Source organism: Petaurus breviceps, unplaced genomic scaffold (assembly GCF_028583685.1).
Source record: "Petaurus breviceps papuanus isolate PSGF00001 unplaced genomic scaffold, PetGlider_PUasm1.0 171, whole genome shotgun sequence".
Classification (NCBI taxonomy): Eukaryota; Metazoa; Chordata; class Mammalia; order Diprotodontia; family Petauridae; genus Petaurus; species Petaurus breviceps.
In genome coordinates this window covers 22,570,656-22,593,721 of record NW_027185754.1, presented here as the reverse complement: position 1 = coordinate 22,593,721, position 23,066 = coordinate 22,570,656, and the positions used below count along the sequence as shown (strand labels likewise).

The window sequence follows — 23,066 nt, the reverse complement described above, 5'->3', positions numbered from 1 at the left end:
CAACTGTGTGTGGAAAGAGATGGTTCTACCCAACACTGTTGTGAAGTACTATTTGTGGACCCTCATACCTGCGTAGACATCATGGTCTCTATCCAAGGTGGTGAACTGCTTCCCGTTGTGCCAGGTGAAGGAGTCACCAGCATTGCCATTATACCGCCCCAGTCTCAACTTGTAATATTCACTCTCTGGTTCTAAGCGGAAGCTTGCATATTCCGCAAAGACTTTTCGGCCAGACCAGTCTTCCATCGTTACAAGCAATTTGTAGTTGGCTTGGTTTGTGAGCCAATAAATGTTCTCTAGACCCAGCCAATATTCTCCATCAATGTTACCAAATCCTTGCTGTAAAGAAAGAGACAGTGTTACCATATGTAGTCACGGGGACCTGTCACATCTGGTAAAATGGCTGACCTACTCTTTGGCAACGCTTGTTGTAAAAAAAATACTTTATGCTTTGGACTTATTTCCCCTTTGATAAATTAGCAGATTTCCTGCTTTTGAAGGTAATTCCCTGAAGCTGTCACCATAGGTTAAGCTCATATAGGCAGCCCAAAGAAGGTTAGCTAAGAAGACTAATAGAATATGGAGTATGTTCTCCTTTCCCTTCCCCTCCCCGCACAGCCTTTACTGTCATTTTAATTCTCAGAGTGGATGGGGATCCAACGGGATTAGGCAGATTCAATCTTGTTGCTCCCAGGGCTAATAACCCTCTTTGTTGTTGTTCAGTTGTTTTAGTCCTGTCCAACTCTTTGTGACTCCATTTGGGGTTTTCTTGGAAGAGATACTGTTTGCTCTTTCCTTCTCCAGCTCATTCTACAGGTAAGGAAACTAAGGCAAACAGGGTTAAATGACTTGCCCAGGATCACACATCTAGTAAGTGTCTGAGGCCAGATTTAAACTCATGTCTTCCTGACTCCAGACCATCTAGTTAGTGCCATTGTACGTCTGCCCCCAGTGGTGGTCCTTGGAGCTCTGAAGTAAGCATTCAGGGCAGACTCAAATAACTGTTGTTGTGTAACCAGGAAAAGAGAATTGCTTATTAACTTCCCTCATCTAGGGGAGATAAATAGAGCTGCCCAAAAGTGAAATGAAGAGAAACCATGTGATGCAACAGTAACAATAAAAATCACTTACTCTGGAGTAGGGATGTGTTGATTTAACAACCAGCTACCTGATGTGGGGGAGAAGACCTGTACATAACACATTTATAAATTTAAGCTGCATTATTATCATCATTCCTCACTTTCTTGAATTTAATTCTGCTTCTTTGGGAAAGTTGTTTAATCGACCTGGGCTTCTGGTACCTGATCTGTAAAATGAGAGGGTAGGACTAGGTGACCTCTGAGATCCTTCAGAACTCTAAAGCTCGTCATCAGCTGTGATGCTGACTTAGGACATAGGGAGGGAGCTCCCTTTTGCTGGAGCATCTTTAAAGGGAATCTGAGTGAAGACTTTTCAGGGATATTGTAGAAGGGATTCCTGCTTAGGTAAGAGTTGGATCAAGTGACCTCCGAGGTTGTGTCTATTCTGAGATCTGTGGAATATACTCAACAAGTTCATCCCAGGATAAGGAATACAAAAATAGAAAACAAGATTCCTGCCCTCCAGGAGACAACAGTTTAGTGTGGAGGCACCATAGTGTGCTGAACAGAATGTTTGGCCAGGAATCAGGAAGCCCTTGGTTCAGATGCTGCGTCAGACTCTCAATAACGATGTGGTTTTCCTCATCTTTAAAATGGGGATGATGATAGCACCTCCCTTAAAGGATTGCCTTGAGGATCAAATGAGATAATATACAGAAAATACATTACACGCCATAAACTGCTATATAATTGTTAGTTATTGGGGGAGGTCAGATTTGTTACTAAAAATAAAAAAAACCATTGTTTACATTGGAAATTGTGTGTGGGACCAGCTTTGCGAACAGCTGGTATTCAATGAAGGAGGAAGATCACTGTGACCTGGAGTTAATAGGGAAAGCTTAATGGAAGAGATCTGATCTGAGCTGGGATCAGGAGTGTTTGACTGGGGGAGTGGAATTCTAGGCGAGAGGACAGACATAATGGAAAGCACAGAGAACTTCAGTTCATGGGACAATGAGTGGATGAACCAACTACAGTTAAAATTTTAAGTTGGGTAATAAGATTAGAGAGGTAATAATGAATAGCATTCTATTTCTGTAGCACTTTAAGGTTTACAAAATACAGGGTGTCCCAAAAGTCTTCATGCTTTTTTAAGCTATTAAAGCTTACTCAGCATTTAAGCTTAAATTTTAACTTGTTTTTGGATTGTAGAAAAAACATTATTTCACTCAGTAGAGCTAAACAAAATAGAAAATGCAACAGAAAACACAAACTACAGAGGACTGATACCCAAGACGGAAAAGCTTAAATTTATTTAAGTTTAAATGTTTAAACTTTAGTAGCTTTAAACACTAAGCACTAAGACTTTTAGGACATTTTAATTTTCACTTCAACAACCCTGTGAGATAGATAGCATCAAGATTGTTATCCCGATTTCACAGATGGAGTAAGTGAGTTCCAGAATGGGGAAGTGACTTGCTCACAACCCCACCCACAGCTAACAATTGTAGGAGCCAGTATAGGTAATCAAATCTTTTTATTCCAAAACTAGTGCTCTTCTGCATGTAGGGCATTAATAGGTGGGCAGAGAACTTTTGACTTAGTTAAGATGGGGTTTGTAAGCAGGAGAATCAAATAATGAAGACAGGGCTTGGGATCATAGATGCAGATGGAGGGGTGTAATGGGAATGCAAATTTGGAAGATCTTCCCTGCCCCTAGGCTAAAGTGCACCTGAAGCCTAGGGTGGGAGGCTTGTTTTTCAGTAGATACTTCTTGATTGGCCAGTGAGTCAATAAGGTTGTTACATTCTCTGAGCCAGGAGAAGGCTATATAAGCCCTGATGTGTAGCTTTGTTTTGGGGGCTCACTTTGAGAAGTGTTCTGTGATTTGATCTGTATTCTGAGAAGCCGTTGTCCAGGGCCCCCCCAGCTTTGAAAAACCCAGATACTGATTTCGTATGGATGTAATGGTTGGACAGTTTGGAAATCTGTCTACTTGATCTGTTTCTGTCTTGATAATTCTGCCTGTATACTTTGAAATTCGGGGTGCTGACCTTTTTCCCCTGAACAAGGTAAACTATATATGTCTGACTGATTAAAGTAAGCTTGTTAACCCATTTTGAGTTGCTTTCCTTTAACGAAGCAGATCCAAGAACCTGTATGGGCAGCAAACCCTGAGGACGTGCTTGGGGTGCTTGCTGCTACAAGGGGTGACTTTTCTTCTTGCCTAGGTAAATCCCTCTATTTGCCCTCTGGATCCCATCTCCTCAATACTTCTTCAGAAAATTGTCCCTATTGCCATCCTCTCACTGAGACCTACGGCCTCAGGTTTGTCCCTGATTCATTACTTTCACACACCTCCACATAGTCAATCTGTTGCCAAATATTGTCATTTATACCTTCCTGACATCTACATTCCCTTCTTTCTACCCACAAAGTCACAACCCCAGATCAGAGATTCATCACCTCTTGCCTGTACTGTTGTGATAGACTTTTGACTCTTTTCTCTGCCTCAGGTCTCTTTCCACAACAATTTGTCCTCCACTTAGCTGCCAAGATAATTTTTTTTTAAGTATAGGTCTGGTCATGTAATCTCTCTTGCTCAACCAGCTTCAGTGACTCCCTATTACCTCAAGGATCACATATAAACTTCTGTTGGGCATTTATAACTCTTCATAACATAGTCCCTTCCTATGGCCTTCTTATGCTTTCCTTCTCTCCATGCACTTTACAATTCAGCTTCATTGGCCTACTGGCAGGTCCTCAGACATAATACTCCATCTCCTATCCCCATGCCTTTGCCCCGCCTGTGTCCCGTGCCTGGAATACTTTGTACCCTCACCTCTGCCTCCTGGTTTCTCTGGATTCCTTCAAAACTCACCTCAAATGCTACCTTCTTCAGGAGGCCTTTCCCAGTTTCCCCAACACTGATGTTTGACTATGAAATTTGAAATTTACCCTTTGAAATTACCCTCTATCTGTTCCCTATATATTTTGTATATACCCAGTCATTTACATGTTGTCTTCTATGTGAATGTGAGCTCCTTGTGAAAAGGAAAGAGGGAGGAGACTGTTTTTGCCTCTTTCTGTATCTCTCCCTGGTGCCTAGTTCAGAATGTGGCAGATAGTAAGTGTTTTAAATGCTTATTGACTACTGACTGACTGACTCCTATCTCTATAACAGGAAGGGGCCTCAGAGAACGTCTAAGTCTAACATCTTCATTTTACAGATAAGGAAACTGAGACCCAGAGAGATTAAGTGACTTATCTAAAGTCACTCAGACTGTGTGAGGGGTGGGAGCTGAATATGCCAGGAGCTGTGTCAGGAGGAGAAGAGATTAGCAGCAAGGTGGTTTTGGTAGCAATGTAGGGTGGTGGCAGTAAGGACCTAGAAGAAGGGACAGATATGAGATAGGTTGTTTCATTGGAAAATTTGACAGGACTGAGTACTAGGTCTGAAGGAAGAGATAAATGTGACTCTAAGGAGCCATGGCATGGTTTGGGCAGCACTGGATTTGTCATCAAGTGAGGTCAAGAGCTGACTCTGCAATGTACTAGTCATGTGACCCTGGGGAAGTCCTTTTCATTCTGCAGGCCTCAGTTTCTTCCTCTGTAAAATGAAGGAATTAAACTAGATGGTCTCCAAGGTCCCCTCTAAGTTAAAATTCTGTGATTTTGGTTTTTCTCCGGGGCAACTGGAAGGAAGGTACTTCCTAACAGAGATGACAGGTGTCATAGTATTGCGAGTAGGGGCACTGGAGTCAGGAAGATATGGATTCAAATCCTGTCTTTAAAATACTCACTACCTTGGTTTATTCATCTGTAGAATGAAGGAGAAGGACCTGAGGGCCTCTAAGGTCCCCTCTGGCTCTAAGTATAATCCTATGATTCTGTGAGATTGGGACTTTGAGAGGGAAGCTGCTTTGGGGGAAAGCATGACTAGGTTGGCTTTAGATATGCTGAGCTTGAGATGATAGTAAGAAATATGTAGGAGGCAGAAATAAGAGCAGGGGGCCAATGACTAAGCCTTGGGGGATGCCTAGAGTTAGATGGAAAGAAGAGGAACCAGCAAAGAAAAAAGAAGAAACTGTCAAAGAGGCTGAAAGAGAACCAATCCAGTGTAATAAAAGGGAAGCCAAGGGAAGAGAGAATTTCAGCAGGAGGGCATGGTCACCTGCCAAATCCTGGAAAGAGATTGAGAAGAAAGAGAGTAGCATGACCATTGGATTTGGCAAGGATCATTGCCAGCCTTCAAGAAAGCAATTTCTGGAAGCCAGATTGAAGGGAATTAGTAAAGGACAGAGTGGGATGCTTTAGAGGCAATAAGAATATACACTGGTTTGAGAATTTTGGTTATGGAAAGAAAAAAATATAGGATGGTGGCTAAGAGGAAGGGGAAGGGAAGCTGCAGGATTATATGGAAGGTTTTTTTCAAGATGGGGAGATCTCTGAGCTGATATCCTATGCAAAAGTAAATACTATGTTGTAGCAAAAAAATACTATGTTAAAGCAAAGAAATACTATGGTATAGCAATTGTGACAATAAAATTTAATTGTCTATAAAAATTAAATTATAATTATCTAATCAGTCCCTGAGTTATTTTCCAGTAAGAAGGGAGAAAGATGAGGGAAGAAGTGTTTAAGGTGAATCTGAGAAGGTAGAGAGATTAAAGAGAGGAGAGAAGTCTCTAGCTTGTAACCAACCGCAGCAGCTTCTGACTAACCTGGTATGTGAAGAAGCAGCTTGGGCATCTCAGTAATTAGAGTAGATGCCCTTGGTCAAGTAAAAGTATGGGCTTCTTCTCTGGTAGAAGCAACTCTGAGTCTTCACCTAGACCTTAGAATGGAGGATTTTCACATACTCAGGGAAGGGACAACAGGTTTTCCAACACCTGTGGTTGAATGTGAAACTATTTTCCAGGTGCTAGAATTCAGAGATGTAAATACAGGTATTTCGCATACACAGGGCTAAGAGTGAGGATTTTTGCCCAGCCCAGGGCTGAGAGAAGGGATATTTCCCATGCTCTGGGTTGATAGTAAGGATATTTTTCCACACCTAGGGATAGATATGAGGGCATGTCTCACAACAGGGAAGGAAATAAAGATTTTTTCCCGCTATATCCAGGGATGAAATCAAGGGTATTTTCCACACCCAAGGTAGGGGTGAGAGTATTTTCCATACCTAGGGCTGGGAGTGAAAGTTTTTCTCATATCCAGTATTGAGGGGTGAAGGTGTTACATATAAACCAGAAAAAAATTCCAATTTCACCACATGAGACTTGTAAGGACAAAGACTGAATGACTCTGAGCTTCCATTAGTGGTTCAAGAGGCTCAACAAAAATAAGCTAGTGCCTAGTAGAAGGTGTTTTTAGAGACAGTATTATCACGAACCCCCTCATTAGGTTTATATCTTAGCTACTTTGTCATTCTTGACCTTCATTGTGAAAATATCTTTACAAGTTAACATTTAACAAAGTGATTTGTTTTGTTTTTCTGAACAGATAACATCCTTCTTTCAATGAAAAATTCTGACAAGTCAGAAGTATTTATGAAGCACTTACTATGTGTCAGAAACTGTGCAGAGTTCTAAGGATACAAGGAAAGGCAGAAATAATCCCTATTCCCAAGGAGCTCACCTTACTGTAATGGAGAAAGACATGTAAATGGTTAGGAGTATACAAGCTATATCCAGGTTAAATGGAAGGTAAGTTTAGAGGGAAGGAGCTAATTAGTGTATGTATTTGGGGAAGAGACCAGGGCAGGCTTCTTGCAGCAGGTGGGACCTGAGCTGAGTTTTGGAGTTAGGGAAGCTGGGAGACAGAGACAGTCAAGAGAGAGTGAGCATTCCAGGAATGGAGGACAGACAATGAAAAGGCAGGGTCCGAAGATGTAGTGTCATAGGGAGGAAATTGTAATAAAACTGGAAAAGTACAAAGGGACCAAGTTATGAAGGACTTTTTAGATTTCCTGTTTGATCCTAGGAATGAGAGGAAACCCTGGTGTTTATTAAGTGAAAAAAAAAGTGTAAAAAAAGTGAACGTCATTGGCTCTTACCTTATAAGTCTCCCAATTCCGGAAAAAGTTGACAGATCCATCAAGTCGTCTCTGTATAACAGTCCAGCCACCAGGGTCATGTCTCTGGTCACACCAAACCTGCATAAGTCGATTAGTATTTTCGGGCTTCACAAGGTAGATGGAACTGGTGTCATGGCCATCCTCCAGTGCCTGAAGACAATCTCTCCATGGGCCTGTATGAATAAAAACACACTCATCTACCATAGAGTAACCCAGGGTGATCACAAATGTCACTGACTTGTAGCTACATATCTAATCTCCAGCCCCAACAGAAACCCTTTCTGGATCTAGGGTCAGGGTGTGTATCTTCAGAGAAACCGGGTATTTTTATCCCACCTAGAACACCTCTAAAGTCAACCACCTGAAAAAATGACTTAAGTCACATGAATTAATCCTACATGGAACTCTTACCTACCCTGATCAAATTGTCTTGATTGTTCAGTGAATGAGTGCAAACTCAACCAGCCTACTGTATCTGTCTTTCCCAGACCACCATGATATTCCATCTCACCATCTACCTTGCCACCATAACTGTACATTCTTCTCTGCTGTTCACCTTCTGCCCTGGCCTTGAAAATTAAATCAATACTACCATATTAATATTGGTCCTGAAAAGGGCATGTCAGTTGATTACCCCATGGCTCAACCTACCATTCTTGTGATTCCCCAGACACTCCCTTCCTTAACTATCACTCCCATACATGTGTTATTCCTTCCCCCTAACCCCCCATTAGAATGCAAGGCTCTTGTGGGCAGGTAATATCTCATTTTTTTATTTGTATCGCTAGTGCTTAGAACAGTGCCGGTACTTAGTAAGTCCAATAAATGCTTTTTCATTCATTTTTCACTCATTCATTAGTTTTTCTGCCTTTCATAGTACACACAGCCATTGTCCTAAAGAAACACTTTATAAATCTTAAAGAACTCTATAAATGTGTGTTGTTCTTACTATTATTATTCTAGTAAAACTCTCTCCGGAAGGGAACTTCCTTTGGCTTTAGCCTCATTTCATACCCCCAAGCTCCTCATCTGTTTACTTATTTGGCACTTAACATGGCATGTACTTTAATGCACTCTGATCATTCATTGGCTGACTCTGGCTGCCTTCCCAGGCTCCTGATGGAACAGGAGACATGGCAGTGAGGCTGCCATTTCCTCACAAAATGTCAGCAGACAGTATTGACTTTCCTGTCCCATGATCCCAATTCTTGTTTGCTGTCCTTCTCATAATAAATTCTAAGAAATGACTGGTGGAAGTCATCTTAAACATGTTATTGGCAGAGAATAGCCGTCCTATTCTGTGTCTGTGGCAGGAGGGGACCCAATGACATCCACCATAGGGAGTAGAAGTCAGTGGGTGAGGGTGTTTTCACAGGTTTAGAGTGTGAATGTGGGATGATCCCATTACCATTTCATGGCACTAAAGATAGATGAAACTGGGTATTGCAAGTATATCTGATAGAATATGTCAGTGATGTGATAATGTAAAAAAAAAACTGGAGAAAACTATTTTTAAAACCCTACCAAAATTAAACCAAAACCAAACCATCTCCATCCAATTAGTTTTGTATTGGAGAGATTTTTTTAATGAAAAGATTTGCGGTCCCCCCCCCCCCCAGCAGATAAATTATTATAAAGATGAACTCGATTTGTCTAAAACTATGTTCATTATTTTTCTTTGCCCAGTTCAATTCAATAAGCACCTACTATGTGTCAGATGTTGTATAAAGACAAAAATAAAACCAACTCTGCTCTCTTCCTTATGATGTCATTTTTTTTTCTGTCCATGGAATCACTATTCATTCAGTCCCTCATGTTCTCTACCTGGAAGTTAATTTTGACTCTTCCTTTTTCCACCATTCTCCTATCTAATCTGTCTCCAAGTCATGGTAATTCTGTCTCTACAATATGTCTTACATCCGTGCCCTTCTCTCAGCTCCTGCTGCTAACACCCTGAACTGTAACTAGGATCAAGCATCTAGACTTTCCCCATGTTCCAGCATGAAGGGGATTGAGCACTTCCTTCTGATAGCAGTCCAGAGTCCATCATCTCTGAGCTTTGTGGTTTACTGGATCCATACTCCTGTAGGGACAGGTGGTGAGAAGGTAGGGCAGAAGGTAGGTGAGGTCACAAGTTGATAGAAGACAGGGGAAGATAGAGTGGCAACAGGCTGCCACCCTCTCTAGTCACAACTGCACAGACTGTTCACACACTACTGCTTCCCATTCATTTCCTCTCCCCGGGTTGTTTTCTTCATGTGCCACTCCCTTCTCCTCCCAACACATCCTAACTGTTCTCTGCCCTATTGTATCTCTACCCCAAGCCCACAAATGTTGCTGTTACCCAGGTACAGTTTATCGTTACTAAATACCTGAGCTATTTTAATAGAGTCTTAAAATATCTGCTTCTATTCTCTACTCATATTCCAGTTCATTCTGCTACAATAATCTCCCTTACATATAGATCTGGTAATGCTTCTCCTTAGCTCAGAAATGACTATTTACTACTGATTAAAGTTAAGATTTCCTTGTCTAAAGTTTAAGCCCCTCCGTAATCTGGTGACCTTCCCTACCCCATACACATACCTCTCCAGCCTTATCTCATGTTACTTCTCTCTAAGCATGCTGGACTACCCTCTGATCCCCAAACATTCCCTGTCTGAGCCTTTGCTCACATTATTCCCTAGGCATGGAATGTCCACCCTCCCCCTCTTTCCCTGTTGAATTCCTGTTCATACTTTTTTTTTTTTTTTTGCTTTTCGAAGAGGGGAAGGCAGGGCAATTGGGGTGACTTAGATCACACGGCTAGTTTTGTGTGTGTGTGTGTGTGTGTGTGTGTGTGTGTGTGTGTGTTAAGTGTCTAAGGCCAGATTTGAACCCAGGTCCTCTTGACTCCAGGGCCAGTGCTCTATTAGTGCCACCTAACCGGCCCTCCTGTTCATTTTTTAAAGTCCAACTCAGAAGACACCTCTTTAGAGAGCCGTTCCTGAGCATTATCCCTATGAATAATAATAGCTCACATTTATAGAGTACGCTAAAGCTGAAATGGTGCTGCAACCTTGCCATTGGACTTCACTTAACATTCACATAGCACTTTATTTTATAATCCTATGATGTATTTGGGTATTAGGGAAGGGAAGAAAATAAAACATTTGTACAAAACCTACTACTAATTGTCAATGTTGATGTCTTATTCCCCATTATTAAACTTCTTCTTTGTGAGTGAGGACTATGTCTTACCTAAACTTCATCTTCCCTAGTGCCTAGCCCAGTGCTGTTGAATTGAATTATTTTATTCTGAATAATGTTTCCAGTTCATGACAGCCAACAAAAGATATCATGAGCTGTTAGGCTACATTAATAGAAATAGAGTGTCTGGTACAAGGAATATGATAGTCTCACTGTTCTCTGCTCATTATCTGGACTGTTTGTTATATTTGGTTTGATTACCACATTTTATGAAGGACATTGACAAACTAAAGCATATTTTGAAAAAGGTAACCAAAATGGGGAGAAGACTGAAAACCTTCCCTATGAGGTCTAGACAAACAGGCCTCTAGGTGGTGCAGTGGCAAGAGTGCTGGACCTAACTCAGGAAGACTTGAGTGTCAATCTGGCTTCAGACACTTACTAGCCCTGGGCAAGTCACTTAACTTTTGTTTGCCTCATTTTCCCCATCTGTAAAGTGGGTCTATTAATAGTACCTACTTCCCAGGGTTGTTCCAAACAGAAAATGACACAATATTTATTCATAAAGTGCTTTGCAAACCTTAATGCTTTATAAATACTAGTTGTTGTTATGTTTATCCTGGAGGAAAGAAAGTATAGGGAGGGAATGGTAATTATTTTTAAGTATTTGGAGGGCTGTTGTGTAGAAGACAAACTAGATATTAATCTGGTTGCCTGCCAAGGTCAGAAGTCGAAACAATGGAAGCCAACTATTGCTTTGGTATAAGACAAAGATTCTGAATAGCGACAGTTGCCCCCAAAGTGGAGTGGGCTGTCCTGAAGATCCTAAGTTCTTTTCTCTAGAGGTCTCCAGGCAAAGGTTGGTTGGCCACTTGGCAGGGAGATTCTGGAGGGGATTCCTGCTGTAAGGCACATGAGGCTAGATAACTATGAGTTTCTGGGATTCTGTGAAGAAGCACCATTTTTTTTAGACAGGATTGAACATATTTGAAGTTTCTGGAATATTTGCCATACAATTTCTGCCAGGCAGAATGCTAGGTTAGTAAGAGGTGTTTGCTTTGAAAGAATATTAATTGAACTGAGGCTTAGTGGAGTTTTTAAGACCATGAAGAAATATTGAAATGATTTTTTAAAACTACAATAAATTTTTGTTAATGAAGCAGAATTTAAAATGTGCAGTAGGCAAACCTTTTCCTTTGGAAAACTCCAAACAGCCCCGCCAGCGCTGACTTTGGCTTGCCTTCTAGAGGGTAATTTAGAACTGAGCCCTTTGCCAACAATAACACTGGCATACAGAATGATAATGGAAGGAGAAGCCTAAGCCGACAGCCCAGACATTTGCTTTTTCACACGGATATTTGAAGGCTGGCTATATTAAGACTATATTTAGACTCTGTGGACAACTTACGGTATAACATGGCCCAAGTGAAAGGAAGTATATTCACCATTGCTAGGTGGGACATAAGCTTGACTCTGAATATAATTGAACCTTCCCTGACATTATGGGGGCTTTGAATGCAGACACTTGGTTACATTTTACAGCCATAGGCTGGGGTAAAATATCTTTGTACAGTGGGGGTTTTTGAAGGTAATCCTAGTCAGTTAACAGCTTAGTTGAGTTCCTGTTTGCAATTTTAAAAGTGCCCTTAATCATTCATATCCCCTTCATCTTCCCTAATTAATATTAAATTATTCTTAAAATTTTTGGAATAAAACAAGCATTTTCATAACATAGTATGAAAAGATGATTGCACATGAAACTACAGATCTACTATGCACAACTTGCTATTCTTTTCAAATATACAACAAAATTATTATGCATATTTCTTTTTTTCTTCCTTCTTCCACACACCCCCACCCTAAAGATGGCTATTATTAGACCCAAAGAGGCATATGTGTGTGCGTGTGTGTGCATATATACATATATGCATATATAGGTACAATTATTCTATACATACTTCTATTTATCAGTGCTTTCTCTGGATTCAGATAGCATCTTTCTTCCTATGTCCTTTACAGTTAATTTGGGACCTTAGGAGGGGTGGGTAAAATAAGGAATTAATATTAATTAAATGTTTGTAGTTCACAAGGCTCTTTGGCTGAACACCACAAGAGATACAAAGGTTTTATAAGATGCACTTCTTGCCCTCATGGAGGTTATAGTTTAAAAGGGAGATTATAAATAATTGATGCATTTTGGCCACAAAGACATACAGCTTATATTCAATATACAAATGGATCTGTGATCTCCTCAATAAAGGTACTCTCTCCTCTCTGTTCTGCTCCACCAAGCCATGCAATTTTTGCTCATGGCCTCCCATTCATTTGCCAAAGATCTACCCAGTATACTAAAGGTCTTCCTATCTTGTCCTGACCTCACAAGGATACCACCAATCCAGTATACTGGCTATCACTTATCTCTTATTGTTTGTACAAAACCAACCATCCTCTTTTATATTCATGTAACTCATTGTATACTATATCACAAAACTATACATATTTTATACTATGGTATACAAAATTATATAAGTGAATTAGACTTATCTAAACAAGTTGCTCGTATGTCTAGAGACACTCATCCAGACCATTTGACATGGAAAGCAGTATGGAGTAGGAGATAAAGAAATGGTCTTGGGGATATGAAATTGGGGTTCTAAGCCTGTCTCTGACATGTGCTGGTTATGAGATCTGGGCAGGTCATCTAATGTCTCAATGCCCCCAAGAAGCTCTCTCTGGATCCAATTTGAACAGTCTGATATCTACATTGGTAGAATAAGGTCCCCCTGACAAGTTTCCTACATAAGTGAAATCATTTATCTGGTTGGTTTTGTTAATTTTGCTTTGGATTGTTTTACTTTGTTTTTAAGAATGTCAAGGGAAAAACAAAGTTAATTGATGAGCTCCGAAGAGGAAAGGTCATTCCCAGCCAGTGGTTAGGGAGGGATCAGAGAAGGCTTCCTAGAGGATGTGGTATTTTAACTGGACTTTAAAGGATGGGCAAGGATTTAGTCCTCATAAATAAAAACCTGATTAAACACCTCCGTTTCATCTTCCTAAAAAGGGTGGTTGAGGAAATCTCTTTGCCCTCTGTTTGTCAGGTGACTTCACCTCTCTAGGCTTTAGTCTCTTAATCTATAAGTGGGATGAGTTGGGCTACACAACAGAAATGGCTCACAGGTATTTCCTGTTTAAGGGTCACACAAACACTTTCTTCAGAATCACTCAGTTTCATTATGTGGAAAACGAGGGTGTGGAACTAGATGGTTTCCATCTCTAAATCTATGACCCCAGGAACTTGGGGGGGTATAAGCAGGGCAAATGTTATTATGCCCATTTCATGGATGAGGAAATTAAGGCCCAGAGGCATAAAGTGATTTATCCATGGTCAAATAGCCAATGAAGTATCAGAGACTGATGTCAAACTCGTATCTCCTAAATCTTTATCTGGAATTATTTTCCTTTGACAGCACTGTTCTTAAGAGCCTGTCTAGTGCTACCATAATGTAAATCTGTGTTTCTTTAACTCAAATCCCTAATTCCTGTGATGAAAGATTTGGTAGGCAGAGGCTCTGAGTCTTACTGACCCCTTCTAGATTTCTTTATGAGGTATCCAGTGTGGGATCTGGAGGAAAAAAACAAACAAACAACTCTTTAGACAAGAGTCCATGGGAATTAGACAGAGGTCTCCAGAGGGTCATATCCTTAGTGCTCTAGGAAGCTCCACATATAGAAATGGTGTTTGGGGTTTCAAGACTAAGAGTTTTACCCTCTTTTGGGTCATGGCAGTCTGGTGGAGCCTGTGGACCTCTTTTCAGAATAATACTTTTAAATAATTGTAGGAAATACCAAATTTTAGTAAGAAGTTAGTAAAAGTAAAGACCTATTTTCTCATCCAAGTTAACTGACCCTCTGAAATCTATCTTTGGACCCTCAGTTAAGAACCCTAATCCTCAGTCTAGAGCAGGGGTGGGGAACCTGTGGCCTTCTAGGTCCTTGGGTGTGACCTTTTGACTGAGTCTGTTTTACAGAACAAATCATTTTCTTAGGGGGATTTGTTCTGTGAATTTTGTATTCAGTCAAAGGGCCACACTTGAGAATCTGGAGGTCTTCTCTCTATGTTAAGGTACCACCTACATGTGGCCTCAAGGCCACAGGTTCCCCACCCCTGGTCTAGAAGGAGAACAGCATTTGGGGATGGGGGGGGGGTATGGAATGTGCCTGCCTGCTTGACAAAAATGCTTAGTGCCTTAGGTACCCGAAAGGTAATGTAAAAAAATTATCTTCCTGGTCCTGTAAACATTTCCACATTCTATTTTTCCCCCACCTATTCCTTCAGTGCAGAGGAGGAGAAAAAATGAACTTGCTTGTTTCTGCCCCTATATCAGTTAGACTGTGAGTGAGTCCTGGCTACCAAAGAAGTCAGTTTCCCCTTTTCTGGCCAGCTCAGGGACTTGTCTTGCCCGTATACTGATAATAGAGCCCTCTTTCTTTTCTATTTATTTTACTGTGTTAAGAGAGGAGACAGCTGGCCTCTTCCTCCTTTCTGATCCCCTCAGCACTCTCAATTCAATCATATTTACTTTGCTTCAGCAAAAATACTGCCAGGTCTAGGGGAAAGAAAAAAGCATGTTCCTTCTGAGTCCTCAGCTCCCTCTTACTGTTACTGCTCAGACCACAAGATGTGCTTTGAGCTCTTCAGTTAAACTTGGTTTTTATTTGGGCTTCTGAAGGGTAGAAAAGTAAGTGAAAAAATTTGCTAAACAAGACTCCTTTGGTCTTTCTGATTCCTGCTCTAGCCCTGTGGGATTTTTACAACCGTGTAAAATGTAAATGTGGATGACCAACATAAAAATGTTAATGGTCTAGACATCCACAGGCTTTTGATAGAGCCTTATACAGCTTTAGCATATTGGCTTTGAGAGGATTTCTGTTGCTTATGGATTTTATTTTATTATGGCAATTACTGCTGCCTCTAATGCTAGGCCTCCCTTAATGCTTCAGCACAGTACGGTGGGTGCCCTGGGCTCTCAAGTGCCAGGCTAAATGAATGTAAGCCCTTGTAGGTTCCACCAAGGTGAAAGAATGAGCCCACCAATAGACTGCATGTGTGTCATTCAAGGACCACGCTATTTGTGGAGAGACACACCACTAACAGATTTACCAGGGGGTGATTAATATTTTTGGCCACAGAAACTCATGCCTTCTAAGTTGTTATTGATGAAGCAAGGTAATGTGGTATGGTGGGTAGAGTAATGAACTTATAGGCAGAACAACCTGGGTTCAAATCCTGCCTCTGATATGTGCTAATTGTGTGACCCTGGACAAGTTATTTAGTCTTTCTGAGCCTTGGTTTCCTCATCTGTAAAATGAGGCAGTTGAACTAGATGGCCTGTGGAGTTCTGGAGTCTTGGAGCTTATGTTAATGTCTGGATGATAAGACACATTTTGGCCACAGAAACTAATGAAGAACCTAGGTCTGCTACAATACAGAGGAGGCAGGAGGAAGAATTGTATAGGAGAAAATGCACTGGGCCTGAAGTTAGAAAACTTGGATTCAAGTCTCTCAGCTCTTTCACTTCGTGGCTGGTGATCTTGCACAAATCATATTCCCTCTTTAGGCCCCAGTTTCCTCATTTATGGAATGAGACTGGGCTCGTTCACGGGCTCTTCTTCTCTGTGTCATGGACTCTTTTGGCAGCCTGGTGAACCCTATGAATTCCTCAGGATGATGTTTTTTAGTGCAAAAAATAAAATATGTAACATTATAAAGGAAACCAATCTGCTGAAATAAAGATGATTTTCCCATCTACATTCACAGCATCCTCCCTGAAATCTAGCCACAGACCCCTTGAGCTAGATGTTCTTAAGGTCTTTTCCAGCTCAGAGAGATGTTCGATGTGATCAAGCAAGGTGGAGAGAGCATTCATATCCTTCACATACAGTACAATTTCTCTTCACTAAAATATGATGTGTGCAAATGTGTATGCATGTATGTAGTGGGAGGGGGGTAGCGTGGAATAGTGGATAGAGAGCTGGATCCAAGCCAGAAATACTGCTTTGAGTTCTCCTTTTGACCCATACCGGCTATGTGACTCTGGGCAAGTCACTTAACTTCTTGGTGATCTAGGAAACTCTAGGATTATAAAATGCCAAATTACATTGGTAGAGGTTTCTTCATTACAAGTACCTACATACATACATTAGTATACTAATGAAATCACATGTCCTTTATATGACATATATATATACACACACACATATATATAGTATGTATGCCACATATATAATTTCATATACATAGGTAATTCTTTGGTTGCTGGCATCTACATTACACTTTTTGAAAAACTAGGTGGTTTTTTTTTTTATCTTTAGATATGTGCTTTTACTTAACAGATTCATTAGTTCTCCATGTGTTCTTGGGAACCTGACAGTTCTTGACAGGGAAGATGTCCAATCAAACAAAATAGCAACAAACTCTCTGAATCTCAGGATTGTGGGATTTAGATCTGGACACTCAATATAATTTAGTCCAGCTCCCTTATTTTACATTGGAGATAACTGAGTAGTAGAAAGGGAAAGTGATGAGCCCAAGATTGTAAGTGGTAAGATTGTAAACTGGGTTTGTAGGTAGATATTGGACTCCAATACCTTCTTTCCACTAGAGCAAGGTGTTTCAGCTGTAGTGAAAGGCATTTTTAAATTTAAAAAAAGAGGAATTTCAGGCCAAAAAACTGGAAAACAAATATGGAATCATAAAAATAAATTGCATATTCAGTGTTAGAGTAAAATCAAACTCTTTGCCCTTTTGGTATGTTTAAACTTAAAATACAGTGATGTCATAGTGCAAGGCTGTGGAGGGAATGCAGTCACATTCTAACTACTCATCAACTTAGGAATGACTTGATGCGTAAGAATTAGGTTGAAAGGGGCGGCCAGGTAGCACAGCGAGTAAGAGCACCGGCTCCAGTGTCGGGATGACCTGGGGATCAAATCTGGGCTCAGATACTTAGCACCACACCCAGAAATAACTGGCCGTGTAACCTTGAGCAAGTTACTTAACCCTGATTGCTTTAAAAAAAAAAAAAGAATTAGGTTGAAAGCTATCAGCATCTGAGCAGAAGAAAATATTAACTGGTCACATGATGAGGATATAGAATCAATACAACTGGTAACACTGGTACCTTCCAAAATTTAAAAACAAAAAAGGATAAGTGAAAGGCTTCTAGGGAGTGGGGTAGATTCTCTGAATGACTTATAGGGAAATTTGATAAGGATGGCATAGAATGAGGTGTGGCTAGTTTGGATGTATGCATTCATGGGTCCACAAAGAAAGCATCCACACTGATGAAATCACAGATTGCTCCCAAGTATCAAAGCAAACTGAGCAAAAACTTCAACTTCACCAAATCATAGAATTTCAGATTTAAAGAGGACTTAACTTAGTACAACCCACATTTGAATGAGAGTTCCCTCAAAAAGATTCCTGACAAATATTCATGAAGTTCTCTAGTGATGAAGTTTTTTATGTTTTGATGAAGTCCATCCTTCTCTTAGCCAATTATAACTGCTAGAGACTATTTTCTTTCCCTTATATTTAGCTGAAATTTGTATCTTTTCATCTTTCATCCATTGTTCCTAGTTCTGACCTTTAGGACTGAGGAGAATAATCTTCTAATCCTTTTCCCATATGACAGTAATTAAAATACTCAAAAACAAAGATCATTGTACCTTTCCCCCTTTCCTCTCCTTCTTTCCCTCATCTCCCCCCTCCCCAGTTCTCTTAATTTTCTTCTTTAAGCTAAATAGTCCCAATTTGTTCAGCCAATTCTTATATGGCCTGGTCTCCAATCTCCCACCATTTTGATTGCCCTTATCCAAATGTCCTCAAAGTTGTTATTGTCCTTTCTAAAATGTGACATTTAGAAATGACCATTCCTACCTTATACTGTGTTTTTCCCTTTTCTTTTCAATTGACCTTCCCCTGCCCCTCCATCCCCAATTCTCTACCATTTCCCTTAAAAGTCATGGCGAGTATGAAAGGAAACACTTAAAGCTATGAATCACAGAGGCACCAGATGTATTTCAGTAGGAAATTCCAGGTCCAGTTTCGGCAGCTAGTCAATTCTCTGTTACTAGGAAAGTTTTATAGTGTGAGCACAGAAAGTATTCCCTTTTGGAGATTCCCTTTAGAAAGAAGGTCTTTCTATTCTCCAGGTTATAAGGTAGAATGAGGTGTTCCTTTCAAAAATGATTATTCTTCAACATGAAAACAAAGAATAAAAGGAGCCTGAAAAAGGAATCCTGACTTTTGCCAGGAAGTTAAAGGGTAGAAGAATGTGATACAGATGAGAAATGGGTAAAGAACAATTGAACCCCTGGAAATAATAGAGACACAGTGTTCTTCCCCCAAAAGGAGGGAGATGCACCTACTGAGGAAGAATCAACTGCTTGTCCTTCAAGGAATGATGATGTAGACACACAGGTCCTATGAGGTGAGAGTTAACCACCCTCTCCCCCAAAGCCAGAGAAAGAAAAGAGGAGAGGTAGCCATTGGCGAGTCTCTGCTCAAGGGCACCAATGCAGCTCTTTGTCCGCATGATAACAAAAGAGAAAGTAGATGGTCTGCTGTCTTCAAAGAGCACATACCCAGTAATCATGCATCCAGAATCAGCCAGGACGTAAGTCAAATGATGATGCCTGGTATTATTTTGGATGTTTCATAAGGATATGAGTAATACTGTCTCAAAAGAATCTAGGAGTAATAGGCAAGAAACCACAGGTGCAGATGGTGTTCTCTAAAATAGAACAAATTATCTCCCTGCCCCCCACCTACCACCACAAATCCACTGCTTTCTACATTCTCTCTGTGTTAAGGTACCACTATCCTTCCAGTTCTTAGATTCATTCCTTACTTATCATTCTTCCTCATCCCCCAAATCCAGTCAGTTGTCCAGTCTAGATTATTTTACCTCCACCACATTTCTTCAATCTATTTTCTTTCTACTCAGGTGGCTACTATCCTAGTTCAGGTATTTATCATCTTGTATAGGAATTAATGCAATATCCTCCCAATTGACTTCCCTGTTTCATCTCTCCCCAATCCAGTCCACCCTCCATATTGCTGTTGAGTGATATTCCTAAAGCACACTCTGACTGTCATTTCACTGCTCAGAAAGCTCCAGTAGTTCCCAGTGGTTACAGTGGTGCCTCTAGAATTAAATGCAAACTCCTCTCTTTGGTGTTTCCATCTAGGAATGAAATATACCTAACAAGGGCTAGCAAGAATTTTTTGACTGGAGTCTTAAAAAAAGAGGATCAGATGAACTTTAAACTGAAAAATGAAGGAGAAAACTGTCTACGTATACCAACAAGTTAGATACTATACAAAGTAGTTAGATGGGAGGAAAAAGAAAATTAATAGCAATGCCCAGAAAGTCAGAGGAGACAAAATTCATAAAAGAAACTACAACAATAAAAATCCAAAATATTAAATGTTTTTTTTCACAAATACACAACTTATGGACAATGAGCAAATGAACTAGAGATCCTAGTGAAAGGAAGACAATGGAACCTCCTAGTTATCACTGAAATTTTGTAGGATGAAAGCCATAACTTAAATAAAAAACACAACATATTCAAAAGAGACAGGATAAGTAAAACAACATGTGTGTGTTTGTGTGTGTGTGTGTGTGTGTGTGTGTAGTGGTGCAGAGTAGCATTGAATGTTAAAAAGATGTATGAGGAAAACTAAGAATTAGAGGAGGGAAGGATAGTTATGAGTATTTTGAAGATCAGTGGAGGCAAAAACAAGTAATATTTTCATTGGAATATATTACAGATCTCTTGGACAAAAAGAGAAAACAGATGAGTTTGGGAAAGAGATTACAAGTCCTGCACAGAGGTATAATATAATAGTTATGGGGGACTTCGATTATGTAGGCATCTGTTAGAGCTCTCTCTGCCAAAAACAGAGAAGCTAATAATTCCTTAACTTATCTTAATGACAGTTTCATCTTTCAAAAGGTAGAGGAATCACCGAAACAAACTTCTTTTCTAGATCTAATTCTCATCAACTAGGAAGAACTTGTTGCTGAGGTGGAAATGATGTGAACCACATGGGAAAAGTGACCACTGCATTTTATAATTTGTGACAGAGTATAAGAAGAAAGCAAGTCCTAGTCTGATATGCAGAACAGACTTTTGGAGTGTATTTTCTTCCCAAGAATTCCAGAAAAGGGTAGGTAGAATCCCAGAGACTAAAATTCTACAAAGGAAGTCCACCCACATGGAACAGAAGGTTCCCAAGAATGAAATTCTGTATACAAAAAGAGAAACAGTCCTAATGAAGAGAAAAACAAGGAATTTTTAAAAAGATTAATATATATATATATATACACAAGGAACTCCATGACCAATATAAATGTTAAAAAGAATATCCAGAAGAGGAGAGCAATGGGAGTTAGTGGAGGATGAATGCAAAAAGCATGTCATGATCCTATAAGAATTTTACCAATAGGTCCAAATCTCAGAATAAGCTAAGATTGGCAAGAACACCAAAAAAAGTGTTTTTTAGGAGATTCAAAAAAGATAATGTATCACTTGCACCAGAGAAGATGACATGGATGGGTTGATACCTACACCATGGGAGAGATTACCTACATCATTAAGATATCAAACTAGTCTCAGAATTTCATCCTTGGGAGATTCCCATCGCTCTTGGATTGACTATCCCTATATAATTTAAATCCTTTCTCAGAACCTTGTGGAATCTGCTTTCCAAAAATCTAGGGCATATGTCAAGATATTCTTGTTTTCTTCTAGTCTGTCACAAATTCTTAAAGTGGAGAAATCCCTTTCTTCCAAGGTTCCCAACATTTCCACTCATCTATTGGTTTTTTTTAATTTTTATCAGATAAAGTCATAGTAGTGGGCAGTGAGATATAGTAGAAAGATCAGTGTGCTTTGGGTAGCAAAAGGCCTAATCAAAAACACAGAGCCAGGAATGTGCAGGCTACAATTTGAGGATGGACAGTACCTATATGCCTGGAGTATAGAATACATAGAAAAGAGTATGAGAGAAGGGTAGAAAAGGAAGGTGAAGCCAGACTGTGAGGGCTTTGGATGAGACTTAAAAACAAGGAACTGGTAGTGACTCTCAAGATTTTTTTAAAGCAATTGGGGTTGAGTAACTTGCTCAAGGTTACATGGCCAGGTGTTTCTGGGTGGGTGCTAAGTGTCTGAGCCCAGATTCGATCCCAGGTCATCCCGACTCTGGGGCCTGTGCTCTTACTCAATGTGCTACCTAGCCACTCTGACTCTCAAGATTTTTGAGAATAGAAGGGATAAAAACTGATCTATGTGTAAAGAAGATGAGTCTGGCAGCAAGTAAAGGACGTATTGGAAGGAGAAGAAAGCAGAGGCAGAAGACCTGTTTAAATTGTTCTTCTCTTAAATTGAGGTTGAGTGTCTAGGATGTTTATGGTTTCTATGTTCGTGGTTTGTTAATCCATAGAAATCCAAATACTATATGTGTTATTTCTGGTTAGCATGCTGAGTACAACCCTGTGAGACGCAGCCCCAAAGAGTGATCTTTAATTGCTTTTTGTCACCCTCCACGGCTCTTTATAGTAGAGCACCCCAGGGAGTAGTCCATGGTCCTATGCATGTTTATCAATGACCTTGGGACAATGCAGTGCAAGTGGAAAGATTCTAGATTTGGAATCAGGGGACTTCAGTTAAACTCTCAGTCCTATTTTTGAATCCCAATCCAATTTGCTACCTGTGTGACCTTGGACAAGTCACTTAACACTGAACAGAAACAAACATTAAGTGCCTATTATGTTCCAGACACAGTGGTAGGTGCTGAGGATATATTTTTTTTAATAATGCCCTCAAAAAAACTTATGTTCTATTGGGTCTCTCTGGACCTCAGTTTTTCATCTGAGGTAAAAAGTAGGGGGTGAGATTGGATCACCTCTAAGACTTTACAGCTCTAAATCTTGTAATTTTATGGAGGCAGAGGTGTCATGCTTATCAGATTTGCAGATGACACCTTTTTCAGCAATTCATCTCTGTTGGTTTGGGGTTTCTCTCCCATTTCCCTGTTTTTTATTTTGTGGCCCTGAATTCTTGGGGAAGGTAATTAGGGGTTTTTCTCTCTCTTTTCTGTGTTTCCCTGGCTGTCTGCATGGGAGTCTGTGATGAAGTCACCTTCTGCCCTGAAATCTGGGCTCAGGGCACATCTGAGGGATCTGAGTTAATAACACTGTATTCTGAAGATTCTTCTGAAGAGTCATGGGTCTAGTTTTCCACAAGTGACCTTAATCTCCTATCACTGGGGAAAAATACCTAGCCCTAACCCCACCTGGGATCCTCTCATCTTCCCATATTGTACTACAGTATTTGTTTTTTAGTTGTTTCAGTCATGTCCAACTCTTTGTGACCCCATTTGTGGTTTTATTGGCAAAGATTCTGAAGTGGTTTATCATTTTCTTCTCTGGCTCATTTTACAGATGAGGAACTGAGGCAAACAGGGCTAAGTGACTTGCTCAGCATCACACAGCTAGTAAGTGTCTGAGGCTGTATTTGAACTCAGTAAGAGGATCCTTCCTGACTTTGGGTCCAGCACTCTAGCCTCCAAGCCACCTAGCTGCCCCTAGAATATTTACTTGAGAAAATCAAGTATTCCAACATAGAGAGAAAGGGAGAGGTACCAGTTTGCT

The 23,066-nt window shown here is 40.2% G+C and overlaps 2 protein-coding genes across 4 annotated transcripts in view; one reads left to right on the top strand and one right to left on the bottom strand.

The window, feature by feature from the left end:
• The window catches only part of RALGPS1 (Ral GEF with PH domain and SH3 binding motif 1), a 624,901-nt gene that overhangs the window by 292,436 nt on the left and 309,399 nt on the right, over nucleotides 1-23,066 (top strand). The window lies entirely within an intron of this gene.
• The window catches only part of ANGPTL2 (angiopoietin like 2), a 61,119-nt gene that overhangs the window by 4,536 nt on the left and 33,517 nt on the right, over nucleotides 1-23,066 (bottom strand). The window contains exons 3-4 of the mRNA XM_069082708.1: nucleotides 7,135-7,328; nucleotides 69-339 (exon numbers count right to left, since the gene is read on the bottom strand). Coding sequence (XP_068938809.1) covers nucleotides 69-339; nucleotides 7,135-7,328 — 465 coding nt within the window. The remainder of the gene's footprint in view (nucleotides 1-68; nucleotides 340-7,134; nucleotides 7,329-23,066) is intronic.